Source organism: Prunus avium, chromosome 2 (assembly GCF_965620075.1).
Source record: "Prunus avium chromosome 2, drPruAviu1.hap1.1, whole genome shotgun sequence".
In the NCBI taxonomy this organism is placed as follows: Eukaryota; Viridiplantae; Streptophyta; class Magnoliopsida; order Rosales; family Rosaceae; genus Prunus; species Prunus avium.
The window spans coordinates 5,994,605-6,010,948 of NC_142285.1; the positions used below are offsets into that span (position 1 = coordinate 5,994,605).

At 39.1% G+C, this 16,344-nt stretch overlaps 2 protein-coding genes across 12 annotated transcripts; both read left to right on the forward strand.

Annotated features, from left to right (window-relative positions):
• The first annotated feature begins 4,037 nt into the window (after positions 1-4,037).
• Positions 4,038-15,073, forward strand: LOC148296339 (uncharacterized). The gene is made up of 5 exons (XM_088248491.1): positions 4,038-4,915; positions 8,410-8,863; positions 10,423-11,071; positions 14,200-14,530; positions 14,843-15,073. Exons 1-5 carry the CDS (start codon positions 4,772-4,774, stop codon positions 15,071-15,073), a joined length of 1,809 nt encoding a protein of 602 aa, XP_088104617.1. The 5' UTR covers positions 4,038-4,771.
• Positions 5,245-7,894, forward strand: LOC110769301 (uncharacterized). 11 transcript variants are annotated; one of them, XM_021973251.2, is made up of 7 exons: positions 5,245-5,794; positions 6,044-6,171; positions 6,261-6,337; positions 6,652-6,694; positions 6,845-6,913; positions 7,073-7,127; positions 7,496-7,894. In XM_021973251.2, the coding sequence occupies exons 2-7, from the start codon at positions 6,169-6,171 to the stop codon at positions 7,549-7,551; spliced, it is 303 nt and encodes a 100-aa protein (XP_021828943.1). In that variant the 5' UTR covers positions 5,245-5,794; positions 6,044-6,168; the 3' UTR covers positions 7,552-7,894. The 11 variants fall into 11 exon arrangements, 2 of the variants coding, with proteins under 2 accessions (XP_021828943.1, XP_021828944.1); XR_015833426.1 differs by having other exon boundaries at positions 6,044-6,337; positions 6,845-6,947; XR_015833427.1 differs by having other exon boundaries at positions 6,261-6,694; positions 6,845-6,947.
• Positions 15,074-16,344: the final 1,271 nt, after the last annotated feature.

Here is a 16,344-nt window from a genome sequence, read left to right on the forward strand (position 1 = left end):
CTCTTCCCTCTCTCCTCCTTTCCAGCTTTTACCTTTTAATATTAAACTACCACCTTTGATAAAGCCTTAGCCCATTGTCCCCTTGCCATGATGAAGTTTTGTCCTCAATAAGATGCCAATTGCTTCAGAAAATATCTCAAAGCTAAGGTAACTTCTTGTTACCAAGAGTTATGGTAACAAGAAAATCAAGATAACACAAAGGAGGTAAAAGCTGGACAATTCCGGATTTCCAGAGCTGTGGTAACATGTTGGATTGGATGGATAGGCAATACTTGTCCAATGGAGCTCAAATTTGGATATGTTGTAGTTAACATCCATTGGAACAAGTCTCATGAAGATCATGACCTCATCCGAGCACCAGAGCATGTTGATCCCAGGCCAAGAAGTTGACCTACGAAAATGAACAAAAACAGAATTTATAACCAATAATGCACTTTTAGCTCATTTTCATTCCAACCAAGGTAAAATCTAAGAAAACACAAAAAGGAAGTAAAAAGCTATAAAATGTCAAGAACTAACTCAAAATAGTGGGTGAATAACATGAAAAATCATGTGTAAAAATGAACCGAACAACTGCATGTGCACAAATTATTCAATGTGCTTTGCCAATTGGCAAATTACTTAATCCAAATTGGTCGATGATGGTTGATGGACAGACCAATCCACAGTAGCTTACGTAGCACACAACATGCACGTGTTGACCCAATTGTCTTAATTAGAAATGTCAATGGCCAAATCACATTTATTAATTTGGTGATTTTTTTTTTTGTTCGAAATTAATTTGGTGATTTTTTTTTGTTCGAAATTAATTTGGTGATTAAGCTAAGGATGATATTCCTTCTCATCCTAAAGTGGAATATTATACCTCTTCCTTCAAAAGGCTGAAGAAGTATATTAATTCGTCCAAACAAAAAACCGGGAATATTATATTACAATAACGTTACGGGCACCAACTTGTTTACCAATTTTTGGATACCAAAACTTGTGTGACACATGACATGGCAACCCATGTCATTTGCCATCGTGGCTGTGTAGAATGGTGTGATGAGAGCTTCAATTCTTAAATGGAAGGACTGTTGAATTTCTAGGGTTTTTCAGAGAGGAAGAAGGAGGTTTAACGCTAAACCACAAAGGCTCGGTGCTTTGAATTTGAGAAGTGTCAACTAGTGGTGGTTGAAAGGGAGAATGCTGAATGCTTTGACTGGAATTGTCAACTATAGTTACAATATGAAAAACCCACATCCACGACACTTGCACCTAGATTATCTTGCAAACATATATTTTGGCATGAATTCTGACTTTGATTCACATACTGATATCCACCTTGACTGGCATCTTGAGAGATATATTGGCTATCATGGAGGACTGTTGAATTTCTTTGGGGGGGGGGGAGACCATAAATATTAAATGGTTGGGTTTCTTTTTTTATTTTTGCGGTGTGAAATTCTTTTATTTATACAACAGATTATGTAATTAAAATAGATGAGATGGCAGATGACATGGTTTGCCATGTCATGTGCCCAGAAGCGGAGCCACAGTGGGGTCAGTGGGGTCACACGACCTCTTGGAAGCCATGGAAATAAGCTTAGAGGTCCCTTGGAGCTGCTGTTAAGCTCATAATTTCATACATATACATGCCCAATTTACTTACTTCTTTTGCTTAGTTTCCTATAATTCTAAGTTATTTGCCTCCCTTTGTGTGTTTTGTAGGCAAATAGAGCAAGAGAGCATAATTCATGCAATTCAAGCATGTTAAGGCCTAATTTGGATGAATAGATGAAGAGCTTAAAGACAAACTCATTTTGGCTACAGCCCCCTGCCAGTCCAGTTCCGTAGGTCACATTGCAATATTTTTTTCAGCAACCTACACAGCTCGGATGAGGCCACATTCTTCATGAAAGTTGTTCCAATGGGTGTGTACTATAACATATCCAAAATTCAGCCCCATTGGATAATTGTGGAGTCTGTTACCTAGCAAACACAGAGCCATGCTCAGGATGGATTTTATCAGCGCGCAAAATGAGTTAGCAATTTGTTTTGGCCTTAACTTCCTCCTCCGACCTTGGATTGGCCCAAATGATATATGGCTGGAAAGAAGACATTCTGAACTTCAAGTTTGAGTGCTTAAAGTCTTAATTGGCTTAAGGGAAGCCCAATTCGTAAGCCCTTGAAGTTGCTGGTCATGCTGACCTCAGGATGAGCTATTGTTTCTGGTTGGAAGCTTGGTCATGGTGAGCTAGGCATGAGCTATTGAGCTGGTTGGAAGCTTGGTCATGGTTACATGAAGATGAGCTAGGGCTGCTGGTGGGATTTATTGGTGAAGTGCATCAACCAATTCAAATTTTCTAATACAAGTGCATCAACCATTTCAGATTTTATAAAACAAGTGTTGTATGCATTAGCCATATTGAATTCAGATTTTTCACTTCCTTAGGCCTATAAATAGTGAGGTTCTCTAAGCTTGTAAACACACCCCAAGGGGGGGAGCTCTCAAACACTTCTCTAGAGCTCCCTTCCCTTCTCTCCCTCAAATTCTCTTAGTTTCTCTTTCTAGTTTTCAATTGTTGTAATGAAATCTTTTGTGCTGAAATTTTCCTTAAGTTTTTCTTAGTTCCACTTTACTTTTCATTATGTAAATTCTTTTCTTTAGTCTCAAGTTTGATTAGTTTCCAAGTTTCAATTATGGTTCATGTTCTTATTCATTATGCTTATAAGTTAATATGCTAGTTCGAATGATTGATCACCATTAAGGCTTGCATGTTAGCTATCTTGGTTTGAATTAAGAGTATACACCATGCTTTAATTCGAATTGAACTATGAATAGGAAGAGTATGTATGGACATTCGACAACAAGGATTACATACATACTTCGTTGTTTAAAATGTTCTTCTATGCTTAATGGGTTCCTAATACTTAATTTTAGGTTAGACAACAAATGATCAAATTAGGGAATTAGGAACACAAGGTTATGACCACACACCATGGCTTAATCATACTTTAGCTAGAATCAATCCATTAATCTAAATTGAACTTGGGAACTTATTTGCTTGAGTTACTTATTTCTTTCTTCCTTGTTTTATGTTCTTTGTTTTTGTTTCTATTTTGTGTAGGGAAACTAAATTGGATCATTCAATCACCAATCCCTGTGGAATCGACCTCGCACTTACATACGCTAAACTACCAACGGTTCGTGCACTTGCGAGTATCACAAGTTGAGGATGCAACTGAATCCATTTTGGTGCAGCTGAAATCCACACAACAGCTGCACACCAAGTGGTTGACGAAATCTCTGAAAGAACCAAGGGTTGGCAAGCTGAAGAAGAAGGCTGCCCGCGGGCTTTTTTTTTTTTAAATAGCCTGGGCAAAACGACGTCTTTTTGGCCCAGGGAATTTTTTTTAAATGACCTAGCTAAAACGACGTCGTTTTGGGCCATATATGAAAAAAAAAAACAAAAAACAAAAAACAAACAGGCCAGCGTATCCCTCTCTTCACAAACCCGATTCCTCCATTCTAAAATCTCAAATTTTTTTGTTTTCTCCTCCTACCCTAAGTTCCCAACTCAATCCCCCCCCTCCCTCAAACCCTAAACTCCATTTCCTCCCTTGCTGCCGCTAGTGGGGTGCCTCCGTGCTGCCATCGTCGTCGCCGTGTGGTGGTGCCGCCAAATACTCTCTTTGTTTTTTCTCATTGTTATTGTGAAATTTCACAATTCAAGTAAGTTAAACCCTATGTTGCTATGTATGATATATTTAATTTAATTGAAACCCAATTCATATTTATTTTGATTATATTGTGAGTTTTTATTTTCATTATTTTGTATATGTAGAATATATTTTAATTTAATTGAAATCCAATTCATATTTAGTTTGATTATATTGATATTTTGTTTATATTGTGAGTTTTTATTTTCATTATTTTGTATATGTAGAATATATTTAATTTAATTGAAATCCAATTCATTATTATTTTGATTATGTTGATGGTTTGTTTATATTGTGAGTATTTATTTTGATTATTTTGTATATGTATAGTTATTATGGAACAGTTTTTTAAGAGAAAGTCATCATCGGGTTCGGGTAGTTCGGATAATGTTGATAGTTCAAATACAGTTCAAGAACTCCAAGTTTAAGACAAAGTCAGTTAGATGGTGTTTTGGGTAATCTTTAAGCGGACCCTGGATTAAGAACTCGAATGATAGATTATGATGCTAATATGAGAGATGAGGTTCGAAGATCATATCTACAAAAAGGACCTTGTCAACCTAGAGGTCATAATTTTCCAATAACTAATATGTCAGGAATAAATCGACGCTTCATTCCCCAATGGTTTGATGAGTTTTATTGGTTGGAGTATAGTATATCTAAAGATGCGGCATTTTGTCTCTATTGCTATCTCTTTAAAACCAATCTTGAACAAGTGGGTAGTGAAGCTTTCACTTGAGATGGATTTAAGAATTGGAAGAAAGGGAGAGAAATATTTAAGATGCATGTTGGACCGGTTGGGAGTGTTCATAATAAAACTAGAGAAGCTGCTACAAATTTGATGAATCAAAATACATATATTGAGACGGCAATGAGCAAACACTCTGACCAAGCTCGTAAGGCTTATCGTACTTGCTTAATTGCATCAATCAAGTGCACTAAGTTTTTATTGTGACAATGTCTTGTTTTTCGTGGCCATGATGAAAGTGCCACTTCAAGCAATAGGGGAAATTACTTGGAGCCATTGCAATTCCTTGTAGATAATAATGATAAAGTTAGAGAAGTTGTGATGGAAAATGCTCCGGGGAATCTCAAATTACTAGCTCCTTGCATTCAAAAAGATCTTATGAATGCATGTTCTCTTGAAACACTTGATTCTATCATGGATGGTTTAAAAGATAGATTCTTTTTAATATTGGTGGATGAGCACTACGCCAATATTGCAAAAACACGTCACTTAAAAGACGTCGGAACTTGAAGAAAGCATCGTGGTTTTAAAATTGGCTACAAACCACGTCAATGGTTATAAAAACGACGTCTTAAGGCATCTAATACGGTGGTAATCCAAAACATATTTCAAAAGAGTAATGCTATTTGGACACACAATATTGACACACTTAATGACACCCGCTGATGTGTCAATGTATCATTCGCTCTTTTTTTCTCCTCGTTTTCTGTTCAGCGAATGATACATTGACACATCAGTGGGTGTCAACTAAGTGTGTCAATGTTGTGTGTTCAAATAGCATTACTCATTTCAAAAACACGTCAGTTGTCAAGAAGAACCGACGTGCATCCAAAACACGCTAAACACTGTTTCACTTAAGCGTTGTTCCTCTCAGCTTTACCAAAAACTAAAGTTGTCCTTCTCAACTTAATTTTTCACACCCCGCTCAATGTTCTAAGTTTCCCTCTCCAAGAAAATTCCATTCCCTCTCGATGAAAACCTCTCTCCCTATCTGAGTTCAAACCCTCTCTCTCTCTCTCCTTCTCTATCACATCTCTGCACCTAAACCCTCTCTATCCAGCTCAATCTTTTCTACGCTGACTCTCACATCTCAGAGAGACAGAGGCAACGAGGAGGTGGACTTCGGTGTCGGCTTCGTCACGAGGATCGACATCGGCGCCGTCTTTTGGATCGTCGTCGGCGCCATCTTCTGGATAGTCGTCTTCTGGGTCACGACCTTCGCAGTTCTAGCCTTTTAGAGAAGAAGATCGCCAAAGAGGTTTCATTTCATTTTCCTCGACTCTCCGACCCCGACCCCAACCCCAACCCCAACTCCAAATCCTCTCTTCTATCTCGGACCTCAAGGTAAGGCTCTCTCTTTCTCTCTGTGCTACCACTCATATGTTTTAAAGATTTTTGTGATTCTAATATAACAGAGAGATTTTAAAGATTTCAGTTATATTGCTCTTTGAGTTTTGAGTGATAGTTTAGTTTTTGTAAGATTCCCTTACTATTTTAATGAATTCACTGGTGACTATTTAACCCATATATTTTGTTTGTATTGTTTTTTGTTCTTCTATATAAGATCCATATCTCTTGTTTGGGAGTTTGCAGGATCTTGTGGACTTGCTGGAATTGAATGTGATGTCTTGAGCCTCTTGGCTGGGAAGACCCAGATTGTTGTTTCCCATTGTTTTTACAAGACATCTTTCCTTCAGATGATTTTGATACTTTGCTGAATGGTATTTGAAATTGTTGTTTGATGATAGTTAGGCATATACACAGCTGCTGGGCTTATGTGACTTAACTTGTGTGGTTTGCATTTGTGCAGGAGGGTGAAGATTTCAGGATTTCCTTTGTTTATTTCTCTTTTATCTTAGTGTGCATCTTGTATATGAGAGAATTTAGGTGATTTTTAAGTCTAAATCATATATAATGTATGTTTATGTTTTGATTTTTATTTAAATCATATGAATTCCTAAGTGCATTGACAACTAAAATTAATTGATTGGTTTGTGTAGCAATAGTCTAACTTGTGGATTGGATTTGCTTGCAAGTTTGAATATGAATATATATATGCTTATCAGAATAGCTATAGCTTGCAAGTTGGAACCACATTATTAATTATGTGGATATAATTTTATTTTTTCACCACCCTTTCAGTATGTATATCTTTTGCTTTGTTGGGAAATCTGATTATATTTCTATTTTCCTTATTTTAGATACATAGACAGCAGGGGAGTGGCTAGACCAAGATTCCCTAGAGTAATGGTTTATGATTTTCCTGATATGTTTTAATTCATGCTTTTGAATGCACCTTTAATACAATTCATCTCATGGGACTAATATCAAGCACAGTACTTTTGTTAACTAAGTTCCCAAGTTGTTCATGCCAATATGTTTTTTTTTTTACAGGGACTTTGGCTTTTATTATTTAACTGGAGGAATCCCACAATCCATGAGTGGTTTAAATTTAATTCATTTGTAAGGATGATACTGCAGTTGTTCTCAAGTCAAGGTTGAGGCATCTGTTTTATTGTTGGTGGACCTCATATTCATTATTTTTTGACACTTGAATTTCTATGACTGTCCACCCTTGCCATTTCATTTCTTAACTTCATGTTTTGTAATGATTTTCCTCAGGTAATTTCTAAACTACAATACCTTGACCTTTGGGGGAGTAAAATATCTGACCAAGGTACAATTCCTTGACCTTTGTTGTTAAAGTTAGCATCTGGGTTCAATATTTTGTTTTGAATGAGGCTTATGTTTTGTTTGGTTTAATTTGATAATTGCTAGGTTATATATATATGTTTGGTTCTATTTGAGTGGGTTAAATTTGGTTCTAATGCAGAGCAAATCCTCTGTTTTATTACTTTTCAGTTTTATCTCTCCTTTCATTTTATTTTGTGCTTGCTCATTTCAGTTCTAGCCTTAATCACCCAGACTATATCTTCTAAACTTTGTTTTCTTTTCTCACATGGTTATCAAGTTTGGCTTAATCACCCAGGCTGTTTGTTCTGACAGATAAGTTTGCATTAATTTTATGGTGTTATCCAATTACAGGTAGTTGCTGGATTAGCAGCAGATGGAAGGCAAATTGTTGGCAGGACCAAGTCTGAAGCTAACTATGAAAGCCTACATGATAGTGTATACATCATTAACTTTCTATTCGAATCTCCCTCTCAGTAAAGCAGGTAGTAGTGGATTAGTCCTCAAGCTGCTGTCATTCTAAAGCTGCATAGATCTTATTTCGACACCACCAACTTGAAAAATGTGCAAGAAGGCAGAGCTAAGTCAACTCAATAACAAATTGATGAAGTTAAGATCAAATTAGTAGAATTTGTGAGCTCAATTATATCTAATTGTAGGTAGGAAGTATGTATGTAATAGAATAAAGATTGGTTGACTATGTAATAACTATTGAATCTTCAAGTTTTATGAAAGAAATAATTTTTGAGTGTATATGTTTGTTAATAAAGCAATATAATTGGTTTTCTAGTTAAAATCGTTGTATAGAATGATAGGAAACCAAAAACTAATGACCGTTTCTAGTTTGTACATATAATTAATGACCGTTTTTAACACAATACCGCCGTCTTTGTATACAATCGACGATGATTTTTAACAAAAAACCGTTGTCTTTACATAAATTTTTTAACAAAAAACCGTCATCTTTCTATACAATTAAAGACGGTTTTAAATAAAAACCGTCATCTTTACATCTAATAGACGACGGTTCTTAAAAAAAACTGTCGTCTTTACATATAATAGATGACGGTTCTTTCAAAAAGTGTCGTCTTTACAAATAATAGACGACGGTTGTGAGTAAAAGCGTCGTCTTTACAAATAATAGACGACGGGGATTTACCGTCGTGGTTTTATGCATCAAAAGATGTCGGTCGATTTCACGACGGTTGAAAAACCGGATACACGACGGTGGATTACCGTCGTCTATTACGATTTTTGTAGTAGTGGAGGCATGTGATGTGTCGGTGAAAGAACAAATGGCTATGATGTTGCGTTATGTGGATGACAGAGGGCACGTAATTGAAAGATTTGTGGGTATCCAACATGTTACCGACACTACTTCAAGTTCACTAAAGGATGCTATTGACACATTCTTTTCTCGCAACGGTTTGAGCCTTTCCAAGCTATGGGGACAAGGTTATGATGATGCTAGTAATATGAGAGGTGAGTTGAATGACCTTAAAACAAAGATATTGAGAGAACAACCTTGTGCATATTATGTTCATTGCTTTTCTCATCAACTTCAACTAGCTCTTGTTGCCGTGGCAAAGAAAAATATAGACATTGCCTCCTTTTTTGCAACGGCTAATAGTGTGGTTAATCATGTTGGAGCATCTTGTAAGCGGCGTGATTTACTTAGAGGGCAACTTCAAGAAGAGCTTGTGATAGCTTTTGAAAATGATTATCTTATGTTAAGGCACAAAAAAATCCATGGTTGTGCCCGAATAAATTCCTGGCGCAAAACGATATATTATTGAGAAAAGACTCAATTCGGAGCACACAAAAGTCTGCCATTTACGAGTCACATTCCGCATGCCATGCCAAATAAAATCCGGCATGCTAAAATTATAAAATGAATTTAGCTCTGCAAATCCATACCAATTATCCTATCGAGCGTCATAATTAAAAGCGTGCCAAGTGACATGCCATGCAAAGCGGGAAATTATTATTTCACACCCAATCGCACTACAAGCTTAAGTGGGCCCAAGCCACTCAAATGTCCGGGGCTTGCTTGAGTGAGTTGTGGTATGGATGGTAATAAATTGTCATAAGACCCATTGATGGACCAAGAAATGGAAGTTTCGGGTCGTTTGGGAGCCTCGGAACTCAGGCCCATTTCTTAGGCCCAAAAAATATGGGTAAGCACAAGAGAGAAAATATCCCAACCAAAAAGCCCAACCAAAATGGCCCACTAAAATTAACCAATATAGCCCAAAACTTGAGGAGATCAGCCCACTTGTTTGATAGGTTGACTTGCCATCTTAGAAAGCCCATACAATTAGAAGTAAGAAGCAGCAAAGGCTTCAGCACTTGGCTGAAGGGGAGAGCCACGAAGAAACCAGGGGATCCACATGTGAAGGGCTGTTGGGAGGCTCCAACTCATGGAAGGAACAAGTTCCAAGCGAAAACCTTCAAGGGACCAAGGGATATTGGCGCACAGGGTAGGATGCCATTCTTTGAACCAGCATACATACCCTTTTCTTTTCTTCATCAGATCTGGCCATGGAAAGAGGAGAAAAGAAGAAAAAGGAGATGGATGAAAATAGAGGTTCTCAATTGAAGCAATCGCAGAAAGAGCATTGAGCTCCCAAAAATCTCTGATTTTGTGGGATTGGGTAGAGCTGATTTTTACCACTATAAGGTGAGTTAAGAGAAAGGAGAAGAAAGGAAGAGGAAAGCTTGGCTGGATTGGAAGCTATAAATAAGACCTCTTCTACCCAACAACACACACTTCAGAGAGCAAGCTTCCTCTCTTACTTGCAAACTCAGTAATTTTCGTGCTTTACTTGTCCATCACCCTTATTTCCCTTATTTCCATTTTTTCTGGCAGATTGCTATAGCTTTGGCAAAGTCTCTGTCAAGCTGCCGGAAATTACTAAAGTCACCCATCATTCTCCACCATCCTTCTCCCTCTTCAACAAACCTTCTTAGAATCCCTTTCTCTTTCCCTTAGAATCTCTGTCTCTCATAAGAACTCACAGCTCTCTCTCCTTAAGTGCTAAACTCATGACAATTTTTGCTCCCATGCCACAAGCCTCTTATGCCAAGCTAGAAGATTTATCTGTAATTTGTTGTTATTTTCATTGGTGAAGGTAACCAAGGAGTTTCCTAAGGCTTCACTACCCTTTCGAGACATTCTTAGGGCTTGATCTTCGAACTCAGACACAATGGGACACTTGCATTAGTTTGCTCCTTACAGCTGCCCAACCCATTTGTAGCTGCCAGAAGAAAAAGTCCCCTACATCTTATAACGGGGCGAGGCTTAAATCAAGAAACAAGTCTCAAATGTGCCGATGACACACGATGGAACTCACACTATAGTACCTTGATTAGCATCATATCTATGTTTTCATCCATGGTTCATGTGCTTCAAATGGTTATTGATGATAATCCTAATGATAGTGCGAGTGAAGCAAATAAGTTAATGAGAGAAATACGTACTTTTGAGTTTGTGTTTCACCTTTTCTTGATGAAAATCATATTGAGACTCACAAATGATGTGTCACAAGCATTGCAAAGGAAAGACCAAGAAATTTTGAATGCAATGGCTTTAGTGAAATCATGCAAGGAAAAGCTACATTGGATGAGGAATAATGGGTTCGATGCATTGGTTAATGAAGTATCTTCTTTTTGTAACAAACATCATATTGATGTTCCTAACATGGAAGAGGCATTTATACTTCCAGGGAGGTTAAGGCGTAATGCTCCAATAAAGACAAATCGTCATTATTATCATGTGGAGCTCTTTGTTTATGTCATTGATGAGCAAAGTACAAAGTTAGAAGATCGCTTTAATGAGGTAAATACCGAGTTGCTTATTTTTTTGGCATGTTTGAGTCCGAAAGATTCATTTGTAGCTTTAGATAAACCAAAGTTACTTCGTCTTGCTCTGTTGGCGCTAAATCTGAACAGATAGAGATGAGTGCAACTTACAAGTGATGAGGACGATCTAGCAGATCGATTGAGTGATAGATGCAGATCCTTCTTGTCCTTGGATGCAGATCCTGAATAGAAGAGAGTTTGAGGTTCGTGAGGTCTATGGAACCGGTGTGGAACCAGCCTAAGACCCTCCGATGCTCAAGTAAGATTGTTTATAAGAGCTCTTGCTGTTGACCATATAAAAGTATAGAAGTCAAGCTGAAAAGTCTTACCCCTGTATTGTAGTGGAGGGGCTTATTTATAGAGGGCATTTTGTATGCTCTTAGTACTCATTTTCAATGTGGGACTCGTGGGAGGGCCCTCTGAGGTCGACATGAGTCTTTAGATATTTTGGGCGGATACTTCGAGGTTGATTCTGTACAATCGGTAAGGGATGCCGATTGTAGACGAGCTGGGCCTGTAATGGCTGTTCGCAGCTTTGAGACAATGCCATCGGTGGCCGATGCCGATTGTCCAAGGCCTTGGGTACTTGGGCGAGTTTCTAAGATCCACGTGTCGTTGTACGAGTGGAGGGTCAGATACGGTACAAACAGTAGTCCCCCAAGTTGCCGATTGAGAAGCTTCTCGGTTAGGGACTTGAATATGTATTCGGCATTCTGACCCGGACACAATGGTCTCATAGTTGCCGATGGTGGTATGTAGTCCCCCAAGTGCCCGAGCGAGTGAGCTTGGATAAGAGACGGCATGATGTGCCGATTGTTGCAAGGGGTGAGTGAAAACTCATCGATGTGCGGCTGCCGTTCGGCACGAGAGGTGAGTGAAAACTCATCGATGTGCGCCTGCCGTTCGGCATGAGAGGTGAGTGAAAACTCATCAATATGCGCCTGCCGTTCGCTAGTGGAGTTGTGCTCGAAGGTGGCTAGATCTGCCACGTTCGGGAAGTTGAAGCGTCTCTGAGGATTGGAAGCGTTTCAATTGACAACGTTTGGTCTCCCCCATGCATGCGTGACACGTGTCGGCATGGCTGTGAAGAGTGGCGTCATTTCGTATCCCGATGCGTCGCTTCACTTCCCGATGCTAGATCGGCTTTATAAATGTGAGGAGGGGACGAGAGTTCAAATACTTGGAATTTTTGAGAGCGAAGAGAGCTTGTGAGAGGCGATTTCCAGCAACCGTGCGAAGGCTGAGCAGGCGATTTCCGGCGAGCGTGAACAAGGCGGAGGTGATTTCCGGCGAACTTGAACCACCGTGCAAATAAGGTATGTTGCCGTGTTTTGGCATTTGTATGAATCAAAGTGTTGAATTCGTTGAATGTTTGTTTGAACAATGTATGAACGAGCATGAACAAGCATGAACAAGCATGAACAAGTATGAACATAAGTGTTTGGGAGGTAGAACGAGATTTTGATTCTAGCATAGCACTTAGTTTCCCTTCGTTTGTGTTTGTAGATGTCAGATACCGAATCCGAGGGTAGGCGTAGTCCGAGGGCCTATGAGGACGAATCGTCCTTGGGGAGTTCGTCCGAGGGGAGTGAGAGTACCGATTCTGGGAGCTATTCAAGCTGTGAGATAGTGGAGGGGGCAAGAGTGCGTGCCGAGGCAGGGGGCACTTCGACGAGAGTGCCTGAAGATGGTGAGCCTTCGACTTCGAGTCGTGAGGCCGATGGGGGTGGCGTGTCCGTTGCCGTTCCAGGGGAAGGGGTGTTGAGGGTTGTCAGGGGGAGGCAACGGATTCCGATGGCGAAGCCCACGGAACCTTTGTTCGGAGTAGATGATTTAGAGCCGAACACACTGACTGAGGCTGAGTTGGCGAAGATTTGGGCGGAGTTCAATATTCAGGAATCGGTAGGATGCGAATTCCGGGGCCCTTAGAGTCGCTCAGTGATAATGACAAGGGCGTAGTCTTCTTCACCGACGTGTTTAAGCATGGGCTTCGGCTACCGTTGAGACATTCGGTGCAGAAGATTTTGGCTGCGATCGGGTATGCACCAGGGCAGTACAATCCAAACTTTTGGATTACGTTGCTCGGGACGATCACAGCGTTCAGCTTGGCTGGCGAGGGGGAGCCGAGCTACGAACAGTTTGCCCAATTGTATAGTGTGACGAGAGCAAAGAGTGCTGATAATGGGGGGTGGGTGCAGTCCAACTGTCTATCGGCAGGGCAGCGTGGACACTTTGTGGTTGGGGTGCCGAGCTCCCAGAAGACGTGGCGTAAGCGTCGAGTGATTGTGTCCGATGATTGGGAATCGGCACCTTGAGTGATCGTGGAGAGGAGGATTCCTACGTCTTTTCAGACAGTCGGTAGGGTAGAGCCTGCCGTTCGGCAGTGTTGTTGGGTTTTTTTTTATTTTTTTTATTTTAACCGTTGGGTGTTTGTGTTGCAGTGTCCTTGAAACGGCCTTCTGCACCGATCAGAGAGGTTGAAGCAATCGAGAGGGTGAGGACGAAGATCGCTTCTTCAAGGAGTTGCTATACTTCCGGAACCTTTACAAGGCAGGCTTGATCGGCAAAGCAGAACACGACCGAAGGATAAAGGAGGAAGAGGAAGAGGAGAAAAGACAAAGTGAGTGATGCCGTTGTTGGCGCTAAATCTGAACAGATAGAGATGAGTGCAACTTACAAGTGATGAGGACGATCTAGCAGATCGATTGAGTGATAGATGCAGATCCTTCTTGTCCTTGGATGCAGATCCTGAATAGAAGAGAGTTTGAGGTTCGTGAGGTCTATGGAACCGGTGTGGAACCAGCCTAAGACCCTCTGATGCTCAAGTAAGATTGTTTATAAGAGCTCTTGCTGTTGACCATATAAAAGTATAGAAGTCAAGCTGAAAAGTCTTACCCCTGTATTGTAGTGGAGGGGCTTATTTATAGAGGGCATTTTGTATGCTCTTAGTACTCATTTTCAATGTGGGACTCGTGGGAGGGCCCTCTGAGGTCGACACGAGTCTTTAGATATTTTGGGCGGATACTTCGAGGTTGATTCTGTACAATCGATAAGGGATGCCGATTGTAGACGAGCTGGGCCTGTAATGGCTGTTCACAGCTTTGAGACAATGCCATCGGTGGCCGATGCCGATTGTCCAAGGCCTTGGGTACTTGGGCGAGTTTCTAAGATCCACGTGTCATTGTACGAGTGGAGAGTCAGATACGGTACAAACATGCTCAATTTTATCCTCAAGACTTTTCGGATGAGGATCGTTTAGCACTTGAAGATGATCAACTTGAGATTTATATTCATTATGTGCATTCCAGTAGTGATTTCTCTCAATTGGAAGGGGTTGGTGATCTTGCAAAAGAAATGGTGGAGACAAGGATGCATCAAGTATTCAATTATGTGCATTTGCTCATTACATTGTCTTTAGTTTTACCGGTTGCAACTGCTTCAGTGGAGATGGCATTTTCCGTCATGAATATTGTTAAGGGTCCACTTCGGAACAAAATGAGAGATCAATGGTTGAGTGATAGCTTGATTGTTTATATTGAGAGAGATATTTTTGCTTGTATTGAAAATGAAGCTATAATGCTACGTTTTCAAAATATGAAACCTCGTCGTGGACAATTATAGCTTGTAATGTTGTTTCCGTTATGAATTATGAATGAAAGTACTATGCTTTCATTTTCAATATTTTTTTTCCATCCTAAATTTTTATTGGGACTTTTACACTAAGACCCCTTGTGGTAAGATTCCTGGTTCCGCCACTACATGTGCCATATGTGTTGGTTTCCAAAAGTTGGTAAACAAGTTGTTGCCCGTCGCGTTTTTGATTATATTATATGTTGACAGAAACGGAATCCAACTCCTAATCCTATTTCCAATTCCTATAGAACAAGCAACAACAATGGCAGATATCCTGTTGGTCTTGATCAGACGCGCAAAGTTTTCGATGTCAAAGGGAATGCTATTATGGATAACAAGAACGAGCAAGGATTTAACAACTTCGGCAATGTGCATAACAACAGTAATAAGCAGCTCGACAACGACAACGACGATGACAATGACAACGACGACCTTTGAACGAGACGGGCCAAACGGTCGTAACCATCAGATTGGGCCGGACTTTGACCTATAGGGTCTCAAGCTACCAAGGTCATGCCTAACAGTGCAAACCATCAGATTGGGCCAGACTTTGACCTATTGGGTCTCAAACTACCCACTTCGCCCCCAGGCGGCGTGGCAAATGATAATCCCTAAATAGGAGCAATAAGAGCGAAACTAACTTTGCCTATCACGATTGTATATTATTTTGTGTCTATCTCTTTCTTTGTGTAACTAAATTTTGTGATAAAAAGAGATAGAGAAACTCTTTGGGTTTGAATGAGAAAAGTCAGATGATGGTGAAAAACTTGACTAAATTGGTAAATATAAAATTCAATCATATATAATTTTATTTTTTGGCACAAAAATCCTAAATATATAAATTAGTACTGCGCCAGGCATACTTACTCGGAAAGCAAAATAATTTCTATTAAGAACATAATTTTATTATTAGAAAAGTTGATATAGATCCAAATTCTCATCTAGAAGTTGGGTTTAATCCTCGGATTTGGTGACTTTGATACAAGTCCTTTGACTTTTGTGCCACATAGGATTACATTCCTTTTTGAATATTGTCTGATGTAATCTTTTTATTTTATATATTTAAAATCATTTTTTGTTCCAATATTGCCCATTATCTTAGATTACTTACCTTAATGAGATAATTAGCCAATATTATATTTCTTTCCTTATCCAATTTACCCTTGCCCATTATCTTCGATTACTTACCTTAATGAGATAATTAGCCAATATTATATTTCTTTCCTCATCCAACAACTCTTAATGAGGTAATCTTATTATTATTATTTTATGTTGAATATATGCTCAACTTTTAATCAGGTTCAGTTATTTTGTTCTTTATAGTTGTTCTTTTATGTATAGTATACCGGAGACATAGGTACGTAATACATTTTTTGATATATTTTTCTTCATATATATATATCTAAATTATAGGTAACATATTCCTTTAACAAAAAAAAAGTTATTAATTGACTTGTGTTTTGACATACATGAGATATAGGTACCACACTTTTTTGCCTTTTTGTTTATGAATCTAAGTTATAGGTAACATACGATTTACCATTTATCTTTTTTATGTACCGGAGATATAGGTAGTTTTCTATTTTTTTTATCTGACTTATAGGTAGTTTTCTAATTTATGTTCCTAACTTATAGGTAACATGATTTATCACTAAGTATTTTTCGTTACTAATAATAACACTATTTACTTGTATGTCAGGTATATAATT